The sequence below is a fragment of the Apus apus genome, chromosome 6 (genome assembly GCF_020740795.1).
Source record: "Apus apus isolate bApuApu2 chromosome 6, bApuApu2.pri.cur, whole genome shotgun sequence".
NCBI classification, from domain to species: Eukaryota; Metazoa; Chordata; class Aves; order Apodiformes; family Apodidae; genus Apus; species Apus apus.
The window spans coordinates 20,455,247-20,468,027 of record NC_067287.1 but is presented as its reverse complement, the minus strand read 5'-3'; the positions used below and the strand labels follow the sequence as shown (position 1 = coordinate 20,468,027).

At 37.5% G+C, this 12,781-nt stretch overlaps 1 protein-coding gene across 1 annotated transcript in view; it reads left to right on the top strand.

Annotated features, from left to right (window-relative positions):
- Nucleotides 1-12,781, top strand: part of LRP2 (LDL receptor related protein 2) — a 113,437-nt gene that overhangs the window by 74,334 nt on the left and 26,322 nt on the right. Inside the window, exons 45-55 of the mRNA XM_051623712.1 lie at nt 563-688; nt 1,620-1,739; nt 2,570-2,701; nt 3,622-3,823; nt 4,250-4,545; nt 5,037-5,553; nt 7,474-7,626; nt 8,091-8,261; nt 9,540-9,763; nt 10,173-10,350; nt 11,213-11,409. Coding sequence (XP_051479672.1) covers nt 563-688; nt 1,620-1,739; nt 2,570-2,701; nt 3,622-3,823; nt 4,250-4,545; nt 5,037-5,553; nt 7,474-7,626; nt 8,091-8,261; nt 9,540-9,763; nt 10,173-10,350; nt 11,213-11,409 — 2,316 coding nt within the window. The remainder of the gene's footprint in view (nt 1-562; nt 689-1,619; nt 1,740-2,569; nt 2,702-3,621; nt 3,824-4,249; nt 4,546-5,036; nt 5,554-7,473; nt 7,627-8,090; nt 8,262-9,539; nt 9,764-10,172; nt 10,351-11,212; nt 11,410-12,781) is intronic.

The window sequence follows — 12,781 nt, the reverse complement described above, 5'->3', positions numbered from 1 at the left end:
GGTGTAAATTGTAGTTAGTTCAATATTGACTACTATTGCATGTAATCAAACTAATAATGTCTTTGCGCTAAGATTACATTCTTTGGTGAAAAATTTATATCTAGAGTTAGTGAAACTGATTGAAGTGTTTTTAGAGAAGTTTTGGGATTATTTTTTTTTAACCTTTTTGTGTGCACACTGATTTTTTTTTAAACATTATTTGTGGCAATTTTTTTATTCTCAGTGAAATCTGGATGTTTGAAATTACTGGGCTGTTAGCCATTTGTAGGTCTGCTAATTCAGAAATGGTTGCAAATGCAGGCATTACAGTGAGAATACATGTCAATTTCCATTCCCTTGCCCTCAAGTGTTGTTGGCGTGTATTTATTTGATCATGTTTTTGTCAATAAAAGCAATTGTTTAATTGTGTCCATATAACATGAGCAATGGGAGTGCACTTTCACAAGTCAGTGACATGGGACTCTTTTAAACAATGTTATGTATTTTTCAATGAGATACTGCTTGATGGTATTTTAAAAAGCTCTAAAGAACTTATGAATTTTTTTTCTCTCTCTCCTTAAAGCGGACCGCACTTGCCAGTCTGGTTTTACAAAATGTCAAAGCACAAATATTTGCATTCCTCGAACATATTTGTGTGATGGTGATAATGACTGTGGAGATATGAGTGATGAGAGTCCTACTCACTGTGGTAAGTCAACTGGGCATTGGTTAATTTTTTTGGTCTTCAGTAATTTATTCCACTGCTCTTTACCTTGACGTAACTCCCACCTGTTCTCAAAACAGCTACTCTTGTAATACTGAAGAGTTGTATGGTATATGCATTGTATTATTAGCTCTCAATTATCTAAATCATGCTTTTATCTATAAAAAGTATAATAATTTTTTGCAGCGTTTTTGTACAGCATTAGAGGGATCATAGCTTTTGCTTATTCTGATCTGTGTCCTTTATGGTTTACAAGGTAATTGGCACTTAAGCATTGTAGTTAATTGACTTTTTTGGCACGTTATCATATTTTTCCTTCTAATGAAATTGCATAGTCTCAAATGTAATTTCTTTTACCTCTTTCATGTAGTTACATGTAGTTAGCATATGATTCATTGTTCACTGTAGCTTCCAGTTAGTGTTCCAGTTTTCAGTCAGCCTCTGCTACCAACCAGCTTATATTTGCTAGCACAGACATTTGTGTTAGGTAGGAGCTAGGTAGTATTTTTCCCATACAAAATGTTTTAGATCAATTTGTAAAATATAGTGAATATTTTCAGATAATGATTTCTTTATAGTATAGCCAGTTATGGATTATTTTTCTTTTCACTGGTTTTCCTAAAGGTACCTGGGTTAAATTAATTTTGTAACAATTTTTCTAAAATTATTGGTTCAATTTTCGTGGGCAGAATGTGGCCACTTTTTATCTATGGACTGCTACACGTCAAATATAAGTGGCTGTATGTACAGATGTAGTCAATCTTGTGCTTCTCATGAAAGGTGTGCTTTGTCACTTCTACTGTTTAACCCAGCAGCACCACTGAATTACTTAAATTAAAAGGTGGTGAAGGGCAAAAGAGGGGGAGAGAAAGGTAAGAAAAAGAAAGAAGTCATACATAGGTTTTTTTTCTTCCAGTCTCACTGACTTGCACAAATAGCGAGTTTCGTTGTACGTCTGGACGTTGTATTCCTGCTCATTGGTACTGTGATCAAGGCATAGACTGTGCTGATGGCTCTGATGAACCTGCCTCTTGTGGTAAGTTTACTTTCAGAAATTACAGCACCACGGGTTATGGGAAATCAGTAGTTTTTCTTGTAGGCAGCAGCTTGAATCCAGACTAGGTGGAAAATAAGTATCTTCTAAGGTTTATTCATGGACCCTAAATGATCTGAGTCACAGAAGAATTCAGAATTCAGGTCTTAGATACTCAGAGTTGTGTATAGAATATGAAGGCTTTTAATTGCCACAACTGATTGCTCTTAAAGCAGTTGTTGTTAATGTATAACCTCCTGTCTCTTTATAAGATGTGAGGGTGGTAAATCGAGTGATCAAAAGTAGCCAGCACTTTGATACTGTTTTGGATGTCAGGCTGTACAGGGAGTGTGTGTGCAGTGCTGCATTTGGGGGAAAATTGTAGGGTGCAGAGAAATCTTATTGATACAGTATGATGTAGAGCATCATAGATTAAAATAAGCAAATCCTGTATGTACAATAGAAAGTTAGGGTAACAAGCAGTGGTGAAAAGAAGTGAGTAATCTCCAGGGAGGAAGAGGAGGTTCTAACTGAAGTCACTGAGAATTGATATTACAACATATTAATTGTTCTCACTGTAAAAGTTGGCTTAACACAAGGCAGAAGAGATTCTTCTATGATTTAAGCAGTGCTGATAGCTCACTTTGCAGATTGCTGGAGTTGCACCTTTAGCCTAAGAAAACATCCCACAGCTTATACCTTAAGTCTCTTATATTTAAACTTCTATTTCACATTTCACTGTCATAAGATTCTCCCTAAAATACCCTCCTCAGCAGACCTTTGTGGCAGTGCAGGTTAGTTCAACAAGCAGAGTGACTGTGTTCATTTTTAAGTGTCCCAAGTGCGGACTTGTTCAAGTGACCAGTTCAGATGTGATGATGGAAGATGTATTCCAGCAACATGGATCTGTGATGGTGATAATGACTGTGGGGATATGAGTGATGAGGATCAAAGACATAATTGCGGTAGGTGTTAAATGCAAATAGATACTGTACTTTGTTTGTCTTGCAGTCATTTTTCTTAGAAAGCAACCAACCAACCCTCAAACTTCCTCATCCAATATTTTTGTCCATAAAGGTGAACATTAAGCATGAGGTACACTCTTCCTGTACCTTCATTTTCGTTATATTGAATTAAAATTGAATACTTTACTGTGAAAAAAAAAAAAAGTTCTAATTTTGTGATTACTCTTCTTGGAATATTTGAGTTCAAATAGAGATATAATCAACCAGGGCTGTTAGTATCATCAGGGCAGCAATAGCAGCTTCAGTGGAGATACTCACTGATTGTAATTCACTACATCTTGTGTATATTAAGAACTACATGGGTTTGGCATAATTTCTTTAAAAATTAGTGAGCAAAATAAACATACCTGTTTCGAGGGTGAAAAAAGGGAAAAAGGTTCACCAAACCTGATTCTGCTTCTTGATTCTTTTAACAGCAGCTGAACACACTTGCAGTCCTTGCCCTTTTTAACTGCAAGGGTGCTCCTTCTGTTTGTTCTCTGGAGCACAGAATACCTTGAAGCAAGCCAGGGGATAAAGAGTCTAGGCCAAATACTTGTTCAGCTCCCAGAAAAGCTGGCCAGACATGTGAAAAGCTTTTACTGAGAATCCAACAAGATCCAGAGTTCTGCACATGCCAGCATTGCCTAAGGAATCCTAAAGTGCTTTGGCTCCCAGTCAACCTACATGAAGAGCAACACTCAGTGAAAATCAGTGAGAATGCATGTATAAGAGGGTGCAATGGTATTTATCACTGCACGTGCATCCAAGCATGGCTCAGTTTTGGACTATGGGTGGATATCCAGGCTGTGTGTGTGGTGGGGGAGGGTGTCACACACAGAGTGTAACATGGTGTGCTAGTGAACACGTGTCTCTTCCAGCAAACCGCAACTGCACAGCTGCAGAGTTCCAATGCATCAACAACCAACCCCCACTCAGGAGGTGTATTCCTTGGGCATGGGTCTGTGATGGTGATGCTGACTGCAGTGATGCATTTGATGAACACCAGAACTGCACACGAAGATCTTGCATGGAAAATGAGTTTACTTGTAGTAATGGCTTGTGCATCCGAAACACATACAGGTTTGTAACTACCTGAGCTGCTGTAGAAATTCTCAGTTTCCTCGAAGTGAAGGAGCTAATTCAACCTTTATTTCCCACTATTTGGTTGTTAAATAGATGTGAATAAAACTACTTATCAGCTCTACATCCATGCATTAGTTTTAACCTGTGAAATTCAATGTTAATATCCCTAGTGCTCACCATTGGCATTTAATTATTTTTATTGTGCCTAGTAACCTCTCCTGGGTGATTCTATCCAGCATGTGGGGAATACAAGCAAACAGGACTTGCAGGATCAGACTGTATATAATAATATGGAAGAGACTTTCAGAAATCAGGGTCGTATTGGACCTTCTTTGGAAATCTGGAGAGTGTTTCTATCCATCTGCCTTTACAGATAGTGATTCCTTTCTTCTATTTGAAAAAAAAATGTTCATTTTTCATCAGATGTGACAGGCGGAATGACTGTGGTGACAGCAGCGATGAAAGAGGATGCATCTATGAACCATGTCAACAGCACCAGTTCACTTGTCAGAATGGACGCTGCATTTCCAAGGCCTACATCTGTGATGGTGATAATGACTGTGGTGATGAATCTGATGAGCTGGAACACCTTTGTAATACACCAGAAGCGACCTGCTCTCCCCATAATTTTAAATGTGACAATGGAAACTGCATTGAAATGGTTAAAGTCTGCAATCGATTGGATGATTGCTTAGATAATAGTGATGAAAAAGGATGTGGTATGTATAGATTTATTTGCTCTCTTATTGAATTGAAAATGCTTAGGCAGTTTTAAAAAAAAATAATAATTTAAGACAATTGCTTAATTACAATCATATCTGTTCAATAGTTGCCTCTAAGAAGAATTATAAGAAATGTCTATGTCTAATTTTTTTTAAATTTAAAATTATACCACTTTAACAAACCATTAAAATTGGCTAATTATATAAGCTACATATATAGTTTTTATACATATTGCCCTTACATTTCCAAACTACACAATTCATAAGTGTATATTTTTACTCAATGTGTTTGGTGACAGAAGTCAAAGGGAATAGAATAATTTATAGTAGATTATATTCTTTTCCTTACTCTTTTATTGTAGCAGCCCAGATCCATATTCAGCGTTTTCAGGAGGTAGCGAGGAGAGAGAGACAGAGTACATTGTGAAGTGCCTGTGCTATTTTCTCTGCTTGCCTGTTCCTTGAACAGAACTCCTTTCTTTCCCCAGGTGTAAATGAATGCAGTGACCCTTCAATCAGTGGATGTGATCATGGCTGTACAGACACACAAACAAGTTTCTACTGTTCTTGTCATCCCGGATACAAACTTATGTCTGATAAACGGACTTGTGATGATATTGATGAGTGCAATGAAACTCCATCAGTATGTAGCCAGATTTGTGAGAACACAGCTGGCTCCTACATCTGTAAGTGTGCTCCAGGCTATATCCGGGAGCCTGATGGAAAAAGTTGCCGGCAAAATAGTAATATCTCCCCATACCTTATTTTTAGCAATCGTTACTATCTGAGAAATCTCACAGCAGATGGCCAGTCTTACTCTCTCATTTTGCAAGGACTGGGAAATGTGGTGGCACTGGACTTTGACAGGGTTGAAAAGAGATTGTACTGGATTGATGTGGGGAGGAAGGTCATTGAACGCATGTTCCTAAATGGAACAAACAAAGAGGCAGTGATAAGTGATGATGTGCCCAACGGGGAAGGTATCGCTGTTGACTGGGTTGGCAGGTAAGACAACACGTTTTCTGTCTTTCTGAGCTACTAAGGAAATAATATGTGAGGTAGTTAATCTTAGGGTTTTTTCTTCCACTTCATATGAAATTCCCGACAAGTGCTGGTATAGTTCTGGATTGTGGATGCAGTTATGCAACTGCTCTGAAATTGTTTATCAGCATCTAATATGTTATGTAATACTTTTCTCTAATTACTCTCATATCTGGTTTTCAGAGGTTATATCAGAGTGGTGCTTTTGCCAATATAGTGCATATTGCCCTTGGGAAAAATCTGTTAGGAAACCATTAATGAACAGACTAAGCAAGCAGGCAGGTGGGATGTTATGTGTGGCTGTGGGGTAGGGATTCTGAGCATAGGCTTTGTTCCTTTAATAGCAGTTGTTGGAGTTGGGATGCAGGCTTCACTCAATACATAAACAACATGTTACATGATTCCAATGAAGTAAATAATAGTAAACATTAATGAAATTTAACACCTCTACCAATGCAAGGAGCATATTTCTTTTTCTCTTTAACTGACACTCAAACAATATGATCCACATCGTTTGCTGTAAGGAGGGCAGTATAAGGGTGAGGTAATTGGAAAGTACTTTGCGTTAAGGTAACTTCTATAATTGCCTGCTGTGTGTTGAAAAGTAGTTGGATTTACTCCCACAGAAACTGTGTCCTTATGTGGTTCCCTCTCTGACAGTTTTTTTTTAGACTGTCTTTCATCACATTCTGCTTTCTGTGAGCAGTACTATCAGTATGAAAAGTTTAAATATAATGGATCAGACTGCAAAATAATGAGTGGTTCAAAAAGTCACATTTGGAACTTACATGAGAGTGTTTACAGGAATATGTCAATATAATAGTTTTTGGTTTTAAGCCAGTTTGTCTTCAAACCTAAGGAGTATTAATGTTGCCAGCAGACCCAAATGCATTAGAATTCATGGAGAGGTGAGGAAGGAAAAGACTAAGTTTAGCTGAAGTGTTCCTACTTCCCTATTACTAATACAGTTGCTGAATTATTTCATCTACCGTTAGTTCTTCAGTTAGCTTTTGTTTAGGTGTTTCAGAAAGGCTGAAGAACCATACAACGATAGATAAAGTTTTCTGCTCACTTTCATCACAGGGAGAGGACTGGAGGATGCCATGAGGTACAGGTTGGGGAATACTGCTTTTCCTCCTCTTAGGTGAAATGGTACTGCTTAGGGTGGTTTTAGACAGAGACTGTATCTGTCAGCCTATTTCTGGAATGACCCTATGGATGCTGGAGCTGATAATCTGTGCAGACAGTTTCAAAATAGCCTACTGTAGTTCTAATTAAATTAAATGCTTTGTTTTGTTGGAGGTTTTCTAAAATTATCACTTCAGCTTGCATGGTTTCTTCTATTATAATTGTGTGCAATTCTTAGGAAAAGTAATAGAAACATTAGAAAATTCTAGGTGAAGTTTAAATTGGGCCATCAAACTGCTAAGGAATTTTCGAAGAAGAACCTGGCAACTGTTGTACCTGTTAGAGAGCAAAGTTGCCAGCATGGAACAGATGAGGATATTCTCCAATACTTTAAAGCCCTGGTCACAATACATTGCACTGCATGTCTGTTTTCCTTCTCCTCTTTGCTGGTCATTGTTGGTAGGAGATGAAGAGAAAAGAAAGCAGGTTTAGGGATTTATAAGTGAATGGCATGTTATTACTGAACTGGGCAACTGCAAGTTTGACTTTGGCACCAATGACAGTGGTTGCAGGAACAGCAGGAGTGAAAAGGAAAGTCTGGAGCACATTGTGGAAGAGATGTCAGATGAGTGGTTTTCCATTACAGTAGTTATATTGCTTCTAGGAGAAAGAAAATGTGAAATTTAAGATCTTGTGAGGCAAAATACACCAAAAAAAGTAAATAAGGTTAAAAAAATTAACTCTGAAATGTTTCAGAAAACTGTACTGGGTTGATGCCTACAAAGATTGTCTCTATGTCTCTGAACTTGATGGAAGATTCAGGAAAAAACTGGTGGATCGGTGTGTAGATGTCAACAACACTTTCTGCTTTCAGTACCCCAGAGCAATTGCTGTTCATCCAAAATACGGGTATGACATTTCATGAGTGCTTCTCCTTTCTTTTGCAAACAGTCTTGCACTGTCTCTGAAAATAAATTTTGGCTGCCTGCACTTAGATGTGCATGACATTAGTTCTTAGTTGCAGCTTAGGAAAAATAGTAGCTTGTTCTTCATGGGTATGTATGCAGGGCTGTCAAATATTATGGAAAGTGGAATTTGTTTCCATGTGGACAAGGAAGTTTTGCTTGCAGGGCTAAAAAGGTTGATAGAAGTGTTCGTGGCTTGACAGACAGTGGGGCTGCCAGCTGCATTCTTCAAAGATAATTGTGATCAATTGTCTGCTGCAGCAATTAAAGTACAAATATATTAACCTTTTTCATTCTTCCTCAGTCTCAGCTTTAGTTCTGTTGCAGGAAATACTAGGTTTGACGGTTGGCTTTTAGTATTTACTACAGCATCTTTTTACTTTAACCCTAACTGTAAGTATTTAACAGACAGGTTTACTGGACAGACTGGGCAGATCGAGCCTATATTGGACGAGCAGGCATGGATGGCAAGGAGAAGATGGTGATTATCTCTACAAAGATAGCGTGGCCTAATGGACTCACCATAGATTACACCAATGACAAGCTCTACTGGGCAGATGCTCATCTAAATTACATAGAGTACGTACACAGAAAAGAATAAAACAAATGAAAAGTGCTCATGTTAGGTTGCAGGGATAGCATTTATAGATGCTGTAAACCTTGTACAGATTTCTACTGAGTGACTCTATAGGAAACCAGTCAAAGTCTGGAGTAGTAAGAGGTAAAAATCACTAGATGGCACAGTAGCTTAGTTCCTATATTTGCATCCTAAGTCCTCCTGGAATTGGTCCAAAAATTATAGTGAAGAGAATCTCAGCAAATATGCAAGTTCTCTAGGTGTACAACCAGAACCAAAGCAAAATCACTATATTTTCTGCTTCTTTTATTTCTGCATGTAGATAAGAGTCAAGCTGTAACTAAACTAGTTATGTGCTAATAAAATAGTATAAAAATCATTAGAAGATGTCTGAATATTTTTCTGCATGTACAACATGAAATCTCCTGTTAGCATATGGTGTTTTTTTGTTAATCAAGAAAAATAACATTTCCACTTAAATATCAGTAAAAATTAATAACTAGCATTCTGGTTCTTGTCAAGGTGTTGAAACACTTTAAAAGCAATCCTTTGTCTTTATATTAGTATTTCTATTTGTATTCATATTTACATGTAAATTTACATTTATTTTTACGCCTAGTCTTATTTACATTCATTCTTCTGTCAGCTTCTTCTATGCTGAAGCCTTAAAATGGTCTTTTAAAAAATATATGTTAATTATATACATATTGTTCTACTCTTTTTCTCTCACATATTTAATAATCACTTATAACAAGGTGATAGTAAAAATTAAAATCTTATTCAAGCTATCTCATCAGAGGGGGCTTTGAATCAGTAAAAATTAAACTCTTATTAAAGATATCTCTTCAAAGGAGGCTTTAAGTCAGAAAGATATGTAAAATTTAGGAATATAGGTAGCCTATAATAAAGTGTTCCATTATCAGCAGTCTGGATGATCCAGGCAAGCTAGTCTCCTGTATAACAAAAATAACTTGCTGTAAGGCAGTAAATGTTCAAAATTTCATTGGACTAGTTTATATGGTTCTGTGGGAAGACTTTACATTTCAGTGGATGTTCCTCTATTCCATTTATTTGCCTAAAAGAACCTGGTTTGCTTTCCTGCATATTTAAAATTTAATTTGCTGAGGACAGTGCTCTATCATTAGGGATTAAAGAAGCTGCAGTTCCACATTGCATGATCCTGGTCACTAATAATGAAGCACCGTAAGTGTGCATAGTAAAGATGTGCAGGTGTTTTAGCATTTATCGGGAGTGATTTGCACATACTTTTCTTTGTGTAGGTACTCTGACCTGGATGGACACCATCGTCACACAGTATATGATGGGACTTTGCCTCATCCATTTGCAATAACAATTTTTGAAGACACGATATATTGGACTGACTGGAACACAAGAACTGTTGAAAAGGGAAATAAATACGACGGATCAGACAGGACTGTTCTTGTAAATACCACACACAGGCCATTTGACATCCATGTTTACCATCCATACCGACAGCCATTTGGTGAGAAAACAACTAGATTTGCATTTAGTGGGTTAGCTGTTATTTGGAGACTAATTGTAAAGGATCCTGAGTGCACTCAGCTTTTGCCTTTGCTGAGGGGAATAAAATGCACAGAGTAAATTTAGGCCTCTATTTTGCATTTATAAATCACCTCTTCTTTGAATAGCAATGACTGGAAAGGCATAATTTTAAACTAGTTTCTGAAATTTCATTACTTAATAGCATATATTTCCTGTGTATGAAATCATACGTGTTTCTCTCCCAAAGTGCCTACTTTTCTATGTTTTGTTTTTAATCTTGCCACATTTAAGCTTTCTATACAATATTGGGGGGGGGTCTGTTGTAGATTGAAACCTTTGTGTCCTGGGATTTGCAAAGTATGGTAATATTTATTCTTCTGTTTTACCAGTTAATAATCCTTGTGGCACCAACAATGGTGGTTGTTCCCATCTTTGTCTAATAAAGGCTGGTGGTCAGGGTTATTCCTGTGAATGTCCTGATAACTTCATGATAGTACAGTTGGGAAGTACAGCCCACTGCCTTCCAGTGTGCTCCAGCACCCAGTTTCTCTGTGCAGACACTGAGAGGTAAGTTTACTGCTCACCACCTATTTTTTCCAATGACTTAAGAGTTTAGTCTCATCAAAAGGGCATGAAATTAGGGATTGCTTCTGCTCTCACTATGAGTTTCTGGTGTGCTTGCAAATACAAAGCCAGGATCAGACAGGCTTTCATTTTGGAAAAATGCTTCTAGACTAGTTGTTTTAAGTAGTATTTATTTCATTTTTGTCATGATATTTGACATTATTAATGTAACAAAATTTGGGTTGTTAGAAATATGTACCACTTCAGTTGAATTCACAAACCTGGGACCTAATTTTATTTTTTGTACATCTGTTACAATATGTCTCTTTCTGCCAAATACATTCTGTTTGCCAGTGGCCCAGAAAAGCCACTTAGGTGATTGTGCCTCCACAGTCCTTTTTCTAAGCAACACGAGTGGAGGAAGAAGGATAGTGTTATAAGAGCTACTGTGCTGATACTGTGTCACCCTGGAGCCTGTGAGGCAGGTGTGCTTATTGGGTGGTGGCCCTGGTGAAATTCTCATGGTAAGGTTCAGGTGAATTATTAAAATGTTACCTCTTAAAAAATCCACAGTTTAAAAAGCATGAGATACGGTTACAATGAATATACATAAAAATTAAGTCCTTCTTAATTAGCAATGAACTTTCTTCTAGAGGACCACCAACATAATCTGTTTCTGGTGACAGTATTGTGGCAAATTTTGTTAGCATTTGACAGATGAAATGGAAGACATGAAACTGAAGATGTCTCAAGTTTCAAGAAATAACTCTGAGACAAGACTGTCATTTGTTCTGTAAAAGGATGGTTGTGTACCTGTAGAGACATGTCCTCAACAAAGAAAAAACTGTTCCCTCCCTCTTTTTAGGTGTATTCCTATGTGGTGGAAGTGTGATGGACAAAGGGACTGTCGAGATGGCTCTGATGAGCCTCCTACCTGTCCACACCGATACTGTGCTGTTGGTCAGTTCCAGTGTAACGATGGGAACTGCACAAGTCCACATTTCTTGTGCAATACCCAGCCAGATTGCCATGACAGATCAGATGAAGATTCTGTGCTTTGTGGTATGTTAAAACTAAAAAGTTAATTGTTCTGCCAGTTCAAAATGTGTAATTTATATATTAATTTCACAATCATAATCCCTTTTTACACATGAAAAGGTGAGGTAGACAAATGCAGTCTTCTCAAGTCCTATACCTACTTAGAACAATTTCCTTCAGTGCAAAAGCAGAGTAAAGGAGAGCAAAAATATACTATATCAAACCATAAACATTTTCTATACCTTTGAGACAGATTTGCACTGGTGAAAATCACAATCTGAGGTATAAAATACTAGAAGCAGGACCCAATTTGTTTTGTTCAGGATAAAGCCATAGTGAGTATGAGTAATCTAGGGCTTCCTAGTGGCCAGGTCGGTCTACCAGGTATGCTAATTTTCCCTGTATTCTAGAGGATAGGACAAAATTATTTCACCCTCTGCATTGCACAAGATCCAGTGCATGTGGGAAGATTTGTTTTGGAGAGCTTTTTGTGATGGCAGTATTCTAGAAATTATGCTTGTAGAATAATGTTATTCCATACTTGTGCCTAATTTTAAAAAGAACATTCTTAGGTTTTGTTGTGTGGGTTGTTGTTGGGTTTTTGTGTGTGTGTGTGTGTTATTTTTTTGTGTGTCTGTGTGGGGGGGCTTTTTTTAATAAATAATGTGGTTCTGGCAGTTACAAGCTTAGTATCTTAAAGAGGAGGTGTGCATGTGGGAAAGCAGCGTGGTTGTATAATTGATAGTTTCATTGCTCTCCATTAGCAAATTATTTCTCACAATGACAGAATTAATGAAATGTCAATTTTACCTGAGTTTCAAACAACTAAGCTCTTAAGTGTGGCACAGGAGGATATTAAATAAATAGAAATGTGGCAGCTGCATGATGTGTAACCAGTTTTAACTGGGTAGAATAAAAGTCAGTTTCGATCTATATAATTCAGTCTTCTACTCATCATCTCATGTATGGGAATAGAATCCTTTTGTCTGGAAAATGTATGGAAATAATAATATACTGTTTCTTCTTGAACAGTTTGGTAATACATATGAAAAAGTAATAGGATGGTGTCTAGTGAGGCATACAAAGCCTGGAAGCAGAGATCAGTATTGACTCCTGTTTTCGTAGGTCTTCAGAGCTCCCCCAGTTTGTCAGTACTGCTGACAGCAGCTTCCAGTGATTTGCCTTTTGGGAACAGAGGCTCAGCCTTTATAGGTTGTGCAGCTGTTATTAGCATGATCTTCTGTGAAGTATTCTGACATGTTTATACATAGAGAAACAGACTCATTAGGCAAAGTAAATCTAAGTTGGTAGTATGGCCAGAGCCACAATGTCACTTAGCTCTGCTGCAAAGTGATTGGGAGCCCCTGCCTCAATCATGTTTGAATCCTGGGTTTTA